The sequence below is a fragment of the Chinchilla lanigera genome, unplaced genomic scaffold, assembly GCF_000276665.1.
Source record: "Chinchilla lanigera isolate Chin_1 unplaced genomic scaffold, ChiLan1.0 scaffold00084, whole genome shotgun sequence".
NCBI lineage: Eukaryota > Metazoa > Chordata > Mammalia > Rodentia > Chinchillidae > Chinchilla > Chinchilla lanigera.
This window is the reverse complement of record NW_004955485.1, coordinates 6403559-6412576: the sequence shown is the minus strand read 5'-3', so window position 1 is coordinate 6412576 and position 9018 is coordinate 6403559. Positions and strand designations below refer to the sequence as shown.

General features: G+C 42.7%; 1 protein-coding gene across 1 annotated transcript; it reads right to left on the bottom strand.

The window, feature by feature from the left end:
* Nucleotides 1-4392: 4392 nt before the first annotated feature.
* On the bottom strand, nucleotides 4393-9018 carry LOC102024572 (60S ribosomal protein L39-like; the record flags this gene model as incomplete). The annotated part of the gene is given in 3 exon segments (XM_013504070.1): nucleotides 4393-6578; nucleotides 7474-7582; nucleotides 8839-9018. Coding segments are annotated over 2 exon segments (198 nt in total). The 3' UTR covers nucleotides 4393-6383.

Genomic DNA, 9018 nt, shown 5'->3' with positions numbered 1-9018 from the left:
AGAAGCGTATATGGATCAGCCACTAGAGGGTGGGTTGGAATGACAGCCTTGTTAATGAGGGGGAGGTCTTGTACCATCCAATATTCTCCCGAGGGCTTTCCTACCTGGAGAATGGGAGGACAGCAAGGGCACTGGCAAGGCTTCAGGAGACCATATTTGAGAAACTTGTCTGAGGGGCTGGAGGCCTTTGTGTGCCTCTTTCTTGACTGGATACTGATTTTGGTTAGGAAATTGGCTGGGGTCTTTAATCTTATAAGTACTGGCATAGCAGAATTTCCCCACCAGGTATTCCATTATACCATGTAGCAGGCTCCACTTGTTGGCTAATTTGATCAGGGAGAACTGGTGTAGTTCCAACAAGTAAAATCCATTTTGGCCTTAGCTGGAATTTGAGAATTGCCCCCAATTTTACTAGTAAATCTCTCCCTAGCTAGGGAGCAGGACACTGTGGGACAATTAAATTCGTGGTTAAATATTTGGCCTTCAAAGTGACATGTGAGAGCAGCAGTAGAGAATCTCTGCCTTGAGGTCCCCTCAACTGCAACTATGGCTGTAGACCAGGAGGAAAGTTTTCCAGAAGTGGAAGTCAAGACAGAATGAGTGGCCTTGTATCAATAAGCAGTCCAATTGGCTCACCCAGGATGTCTAAGTTAACCCAGAGTTCCTCAGAGGATTGGTAATGTCTGTTGATGGGCATTGCAGGTTCCCCTGGACCTCCTTAGTCATCAGAGCAGGAAATGAGGGTCTCACTGGCCTAGACCCCTCAGGAGTGGGGACAGTCAAGCCTCCAGGGCCACAAATCTGGCACAATAGCTTTCTAACATACAGAGCTGGGCCCAGGCGGAGGCTTGGTACAATCTCCTGTGCAGGGTCCAGTTCTCTTATACTGGAAACAGGAACCCTTTCCTTGGCTGTCTCTGGGTTTTTCTTAGATGACCTGGGTGAGTTTAAAGCATTACAATCACAAGAGCAGTATCCTAGCTTTTCACTTGTCTCTCTCCTCTGGATCCTGATAGTTGAACACAGAAAAGGTCGTGTCCAGCAATGGGGCCATCAGTGTCTGTGGCTCCATATGAAGGTTTTGTAGCTTGCACAGAATATCTGGGCTGACTGATAGACAAACTGATGTCCCATTGGTGCCTCCGCCTCTCTGGAGGAGGGGTGTACATTAGTATAGTTGTGGAAGACCTCTGCGAATCACTTATGAAACAAAGCTGGATTTTCCTCTGCACCCTGTAAGACGCCACTCACTTTATCATAATTAACAGACTTTTTAATGCATCTTTATATCCCCATAATAAGAGCAGCTGGCATATTGGACATCATTTCTAGCCTGTGCTGAGTATTATAGCCCCAGTTTGGCTCTGTTGAAGGGAAAATAGCCTCTCCAGCGTGGTTTCCTTCCCTTTCAAGGCATGTTGCTCATCTGCATAGTTGATAGCCTCTTAGAGGATTCTTTCTGGACTACATAGTGTGACTCTCAAAAAAAAAAAAAATACTGTTTTAGGAGTGTGTATGTATGGGGGTTCTGTTTTCGATCACTGAATGAAATGTGTTTTTTCCAAAATCACATCTATGTCACGACTGCCACCAGTCTGCAGTAATTTTAAGATACATTCCGATTTTCAGAGACATTAAAATATGAAGAAGTATGAATCTTAGAATGGGTGAGGTATCGTAGCAGTCAGCTAAGAGTTGATTCTAGGGTAAGACTAGAGTTGGAAAACCAACTCCATGATTTAAAAGTATGTCAGTCACTAGAAAATGAGTTGACCTCAGACCCTTAATTTTCTTATCCATGATATGCTAACATTGGCAACACTTACTTTTTAGGATTATTGTGAGTGTTAACGGTTTTTCAGGCAGAAGATTTAGCAGACACTTGGCAGGAAGTGTACACTTAACAGATGGGATTGTCTCCTACTGTTTTGCAACATTTTCATTTAATAATTGTCTTGGTTACTTTTCTCATTGCTGAGGCAAGATATTCAAAAGCCGATGTTAGAGGAGGGAAGGTTTATTTGGCCTCACAGTTGGTAGGGGTTTCAGTCCATAGTTAGCAGGGCGGCATGGCAGAGAGGCATCACAGAGGAGAAACAGTTCATGGCAAAGCAGGGCAGGCAGGAGACTGCCAGCAGTGAAGCAGCAAGCAGCAAGTGACAGCAGTAGCCTTCTTTCTGTCCCTTATATTCTATCCAGGCTACATGCCCTTAGGGTGGGTGGTACTCACACCCAGGGTGGACCTTCCCATTATCCACACCCAGAACTATGCCAAACCAATCAGTGGGCTAATTTAGTAATCACACACTCTTCACCCCAGCATCACACCCTTAATCCCAGCATGACATGCTGTAGATCCAGCCACCTCTGAAAAGCCCCACCTATGACCCCATGAGGCTTTGGGAGAACATCTAGCCATAAACCACAACAACAATGTACCTCGGATCTTGAACATGTTTCCTATCAGTATATGTAGATCTATGTCATCCCATTTAATGGTTGCCTTTTAATAGTGGGACTTTTTCTTCTCCTGTTCTTTAAAAAACTCAGTTTCTTAAATTTTATGTTTATCAATATAGCACATGGTAAAAAATTAAGTTGTATAGAAAGGTTTCCAAAGGACGATAGCCTCCACCTTGTTTCCATGGCATCCTTTCAGTGCTATGTTCTGAAGTCATCTTCCAGCTGACGAGGTAATCAATGCCTTTGAGGCCTCCACGCGGGGCCACACACCATCCCCTTCCCATTCCTTTTATTCTTCTCAAAAGTAACCACTCTCTTGAATTGTGTGGTTACTGTTTCTTGCTTTTCAATGCTTCCACATATGCATGTGCCATAACTAATATACTGCTTTACTTTGTGTGCTTTTAAAGTTAATCTATGTAGAGTCATATCATATATATTATTGTAACTTGTTTTTAATGACTCAGCCTTATGGTTTTGAGATTCACTTGATAGCTCAATTGTAGTGTTAGTTTTCATTGCTGGATAATTGTCCATTATATAAATACACCATGATTTACCCATTCTAGTCTCAATACACTTCCAATATGCCGACATTTTTCCTACTCAAATTCCTTTCTTTATGGGTCATTTATTCCCATATGGCTCCTTTTTGTGAGGACTAGATAGATTGTTTTTTTTCCATTGACCTCATTCTAGATCTCACTAATTCTTTCTTTCATTTTACCAGTATCTTTCTGTGGAATCTCTTTGCTAGAAGGTGTTTCTTCCTGCTGTGGTTGGTGACAGAATGCTAATTTTTTTTTAAAATAACCTTTATTTGCAGAATAAAGGCCTTTAACTTCAAAAGTTAAAGACAATTTCTTTAAAAAGCAGTAATGAAACAATTAAAATGGCTTTCAATATTCCTAACTTAGCCTTGTCTATATAAATTTATTATGTATTAGAAAGCATAAAAGTATTCAATTTACATTACTGAAAAGTCAGAGAAAGACGTTGTATAAAGTGGATGTTTATAGGCAGGGGGGACAGATGGTATTTAGAGGGTAGAAAACTATTTTTTTCTCAGTAGAGTTTCTAGCTTTTTAACATCAAATCATCAGAATCAATTTCTCCTCAGGTTAATTATTGATAATTACAGCTGCAAAATGTGCAGTACCATACCATTTTAACCCATTTGGGCCTAGGGCTCTGTGTTTTGAATGGCACAAACAGAGGAATATAATAAAAATTTTTCTTTTCAAATTCTCCTTCCTTGAACTTTTCTAGGTAACATATATGAATTTCATGCAAAGAATTGCATCTTTTGGCATAAGCGAGTTAACTGTGGCTAACAGCAGTGTACAGTAATGCCTCCATTCATGAACGCTTCTGTTTGCAAACAGTCTGGTTCACAAAAGTGTTTGGCAAAAGCTGCTTATGTTTGGAAACTCCACACTGGGTGACAAATGACCACAGCCATCTATCCCACACAAACAAAAAGCAGTCATCTTCCCCCACATCATAAAACAAATTAAGGTCATGAACTAAGGTACACCTTTTTCTCACACTGCACACTTGTCTCAATTTTGGTAAGCCCACAAGGTAACCCTAGCTAGAATGAGTAAAATATGTCACTGAAAAACTTTTTGAAAAGAGGGAAGAACCCCCAAAACCAACCCCTTTAAATCCACAGAAAAATTATCTTATATGAACTCAGCCCCTGATGACAAAGAGGTTGGGGACTGCAGATACGAAGTACCCAAGGCCACACCTCCATAACCCACCCAGATGCACACAGGAGTGTGCTTTACTAACCTACTAGACATTTCTTAATCCAATTAAATTGGATTAAGTTCACTTAAATTGGATTAAATTCATTTCTTAATCCAATTAAGTTAAGGGTTAATGGCCACAATCTACCCTTTGTCAACTTCACACAAAAACATGTCCCCTTAAACTGTATTTAATTTCAAATAAAGACAATAGCAAGTTCATAATTCTATTTAACTTGATAGTTACAACAGGAAATGCTACACTCCTTCCCCCAAAGTCTCAACATTTCCAGCATTTTTCAAAAGTCCAAGTCCATGTCTCTTCTGAGACTCAAGGCAAACTCTTAGCTGGAAATCTCTTAAAAATTACAAACAAATCACATAATTCCAAGGTACATGACACATAGTAAACATTCTGAGTCCAAAAGGGATGAAATAGGGAAAAATTTGGTCTTGCTTTGGTCCAATATTTTCAATAGAGAAAATATTGGACCAAAGCAAGACCAAAACCTAGTGATGCAAATATTATATCCTATAGATCCGTATCCAGCATCCAAGGCACATAGTGGTGAAATGTGAGTTCCAGAGGGCTTTCATAACCCTGTCCTTATGGCCTTGCTGGTTGTAGTCCACAAGTTCTCTCTTGGGGTGAGGTCCACTCTGTCCTGCAGCTTTCCTTAGCTGATGTTCCACTTTCCTGTCATCTCTGATTTCCTGTGCTCTCCTAGCACCTTCAGCTTCATTCCCATAGCTCCACACATTGCCCTCTGAGTGGTCTGACCTCCCAGGCCTTCCTCTGGAATATGGGTAAAAGTCTTCCTGATCCAACAACCCTCACATTCTTCATGCCAGTAAAACCAGCATCATGTGGACAATGCCAAGGTCTGTTGTCAGGAGAAGCAGTAGTCAGGCCCGCATGGACCATGGCCGCAGTGGCCTCTGAATTCCTAGGTGATTGAGCACAGTGAAATGAACCCCAGGGAACCAATTCTCTAGGAGGTCTTTCTTCAGCAGGTATCTCAGATACTTTCTCCTCAATGCAAGGTAAACACTTTTGCATTCTGGATCCTGTGATGTGTGAGTCTTGGAGATTTCTAAGATGACCTCAATGCTTCTTCTTGTCCCTGTACAAAACATTTGATTTCTTTTTAATGGTACTAATTTGTTTAGCAGCCATTCTTTCTTTGACTCCAACTTTACAGGTGGGTCATTTTGGGCTCAAATTTAAATCTTTCAAATTTGTCTTTTTCACCTTTTGCCTCCCATTCTCACTACATATTTGCAAAAAAGCAGCCAGCAGTATTCATGCCACAGCCTGAATGTGCTGCTTTAAAGTTTCTTTACCAGATTCATTACTCTGTCACCCTTATTATCAGTCTCCTACAAAGTTTCAGGACATGGACAGAATATAGAAAATTGGTTGACAAAGTCCAACACACTAGTCACACTAGTCCAACTGCCAGTGGTGTCCTTGTTCCCAACTGCAGCCTCTTGAGCCTGGCCTTTACTGTTCACATTCCTATTAACAGTGTGGTGATTCCAGCCGGAATCACCCATCAAGCACTATTTACAACATTCTAGGGCTTCTCTAGCCTGCATCTCCAATGCTTTCCAAACTGCTCCTGCAAACCATTTCCAAAGGCATCTAAGCCACTTGGTCAGGTGCAGTTATAGCAACAGTCCACTTCTCTGGTATCAATTTTGAATTTAGCTTTTCTATCACTGAGACACAACACCCAACACCCACAATTTAAAGGAAGAAAGGCTTAATGCAGCTCACGGCTTCAGGAGACTCAATCTGTCATTGGCAGGCTCCACAGCAGAAAGGTCATGGGGGAAGGGGCAAATCTACTTACTTCATGGAGTGTGAGAGGCAGAGCAGGGGAACAGACGGGGGACCATTACACTATTCAGGGTCACATTCGATGACCCACACAGACACACCTAAGAAGTGTGTCTTTTTTTTTTTAAAGTTTCAAATATTTATTGTTGATTTATTAGTGCTGATCACAGAAAAGAGCTAAGACTCCTGATTAAGTATATTCCACTGTCCGACCAAAGGCATTTTTAAAGCTTGATACGGTGATATTATCTTGACCATGATAAAGAGGGTGTCATCTTATGACCTCTGAGAGGGTAAACGTGCTGCAGCTCATGTGCAGCTCCTTACAGTCCCAGCTTGGTCCTCCTCCAGTGTCTCCTCTTGGAGTTGTACCTGATTTTATTACCAGTTTTCATCCAAATCCATTGAGGAACGGGGCGATTCTGCTTTTGTTTCTTGGCCAGGAATGGTTTGATTCTGGAAGTCTTGTGAGACGACATGGTTAGGCTCGGAGGCAGGAACATGCACTCGATGACGGACTGAAGCAGAAAAAGCAAGAAGCGTGTTTTAATAACCTGTTAGGTGTTTCTTTTCTTTTCGTTTGATATTTTTGAGTCAGGGTCTCACCACCTAGCCCAGGCTGGCCTTGAACTTGCGGCAGTTCTCCTGCCTCAGCTTCCCAAGTGTTGGGATTACAGGCATGCAACACCTCACTCAGCCTAATCTGCTAGCTGCTTCTTCATCCAATGAAGTTGACATAATAGGATTAACAGAAACACAGTCCATTCCAAATATAAATTCTAAAATACCTTGAGGTAGGGGCTGGGGATTTAGCTCGGTGGCAAAAGCGCCTGCCTGGCATGCGGAAGGTCATGAGTTCGGTTCCCGGTACCGGAGAAAAAAAAAAAAAAAAAAAAAAAAAATACTTTGAGGTGAAATTTTTAGTTTGGCCAATTCAAGATTTGCTGGCCAAGTTTAAATTTACAAATTTATTTGCACAGAGTCATTAATGCATTAAAAACAGTCCTTCTAAAAAGTTTGTTTCCTTAAAAAAATTAAGCAAGGCAATATTTTATTAAAAAAAGATCATTTTTTCATTTAACATTCAGTTCTTGTCTATTTACTAAATTAAGTGAAATATGTAAGATATAATCATTTAACACATTTATGCCAAGTAATGTTCTAAGTGTCCTATATATGAACTAATTTTATTTTTTCTCAAATTCTAAGACAGGCCTTACATATCTTTCCATTCCATTTTACAAATGACAGAACTGACACACAGGTGAGTGACTTCTCCATGTTCACATGGCTAATTAGGAGTTGTTGTGGGTTAAATCGTCTTCCACCAAATATCACAGATCAATGTCTTAATTCCCTGTTTGAAAACAGGTTGTTGCCGATGTAATGAGTTAAATTAAGATGAGGTCGTACCATAGTTTGATCCCAACGGGATGACTGGTGTCCTGATACGGAGAAATTCAGACAGACTTGAGCCCGGGGAGGATGCCATGTGAAGATAAGTGCAGAAAGTGTCCTCCACCTACGGGACACCAAAGACCGGCTGAGAGCACCAGAAGTTTGGAGACAAAGAGAGTAAGTTCTCCCTCCTCAGAAGGAGACCCCCCCACCCCATCCCCCATCCTCTAGAACTGCCAGACACCTTTCTGTTAGTTAAGCCACTCTGGTTCTTGTTACTCTAGTCCCAGAAAAACTAGTGCGGGGATGGAGACAGGATTAAAGTAGCAGAGGTGCTCCAAAAATGAAAGCTGACTGCTCTGCAACAGCAAAACCAGAATCAATCGCAATGGAAGACTTTTTGCACCGAGGAGTTAGAAGGCAACTTTCTTTTTTTTTTTTTGGTTTTTCTCCGGTACCGGGAACCGAACTCACGACCTTGCACATGCCAGGCAGGCGCTTTTGCCGCTGAGCTAAATCCCCAGCCCCAGAAGGCAACTTTCATTATGCTAGCCGGCTGGGGAACCCAGAGGTTCAAATCCCCAGCCCAGAGCCAGGCTTGAGCTTAGTTTAAATAGGGTTTGCGAGTGAGAAATACAACGTTGATAGCAGGTTACACATGATAGTTACATGAAATACAAGAATCATGTCACAAATTGTCAGGCAGGTTTACTTAAAAGGAATTGTTTAACATTCTGGGAAGGAGGGGAGGGGCTTGTGAGCAGAGCAAGTAGAGTTCAATGGGTCCTTGACTGGGCCGGTCTGTCCCAGACAGGAAGTCCTTGAAGCAAGTTGAAAACAGAATATATTTTTCTAGCTGAGGAAAACAAGCTGGACACAGTCAAGCTGGCCCAGCGCATTAGCAAAGGGAAGTGGACAGTCAAGGCTGATTATGTGACAGGCAGCGTGAGCAGTCACAGGCTATGAATCGATTTCTAACTCTTGCTGTAATGTGCCTTCAAGTCTGCTATTCTATAAGTGCCCTTAGGATTCCAGTGTCCGCTAATCAAAAAGGGACAACCAAATCCTAAGTGCAACTTGGAAATCTAACACGGGCAAATCATTGATAGTCAATTTTCTTTTGTGTTTCCTAGTGCCCCCAAGCCCCCTTCCCCCTTAAATTAAAGGGACTCTATGAAAGCCAAGGTCTGGCCAAACCTTTTCACCCAGCCACCTGCTCAACCCTAAGCCTGTGCCCTCATTAGGGCTTCAGACCCCAAATTTTTGGAAGCAGGCCCACCGTTCTGAGATCGGGAGCATTCCGATTTACACTTTTTGGATAAAACGTGCCCTATGGCTAGCTGCAGCAGCCGCGGTCTTAGGCAGTCATTAAGCTAGTACCAGCAGGGAAAGACAAAGGCTGACGCCGGCCAGCCGGGGAGCCTGGGGAGCGAATGGCCAGTGGGCGCCTGGGGAGAGAGCTCCGGAGTGCAGCGAGCGCCCTGGCCACCGGCCCGGTCTGACACGCCTTGGGGAGCGCGGCGGGCGGCGGGGAGGGCAGGGGCCGGGCCGCAGACCGCC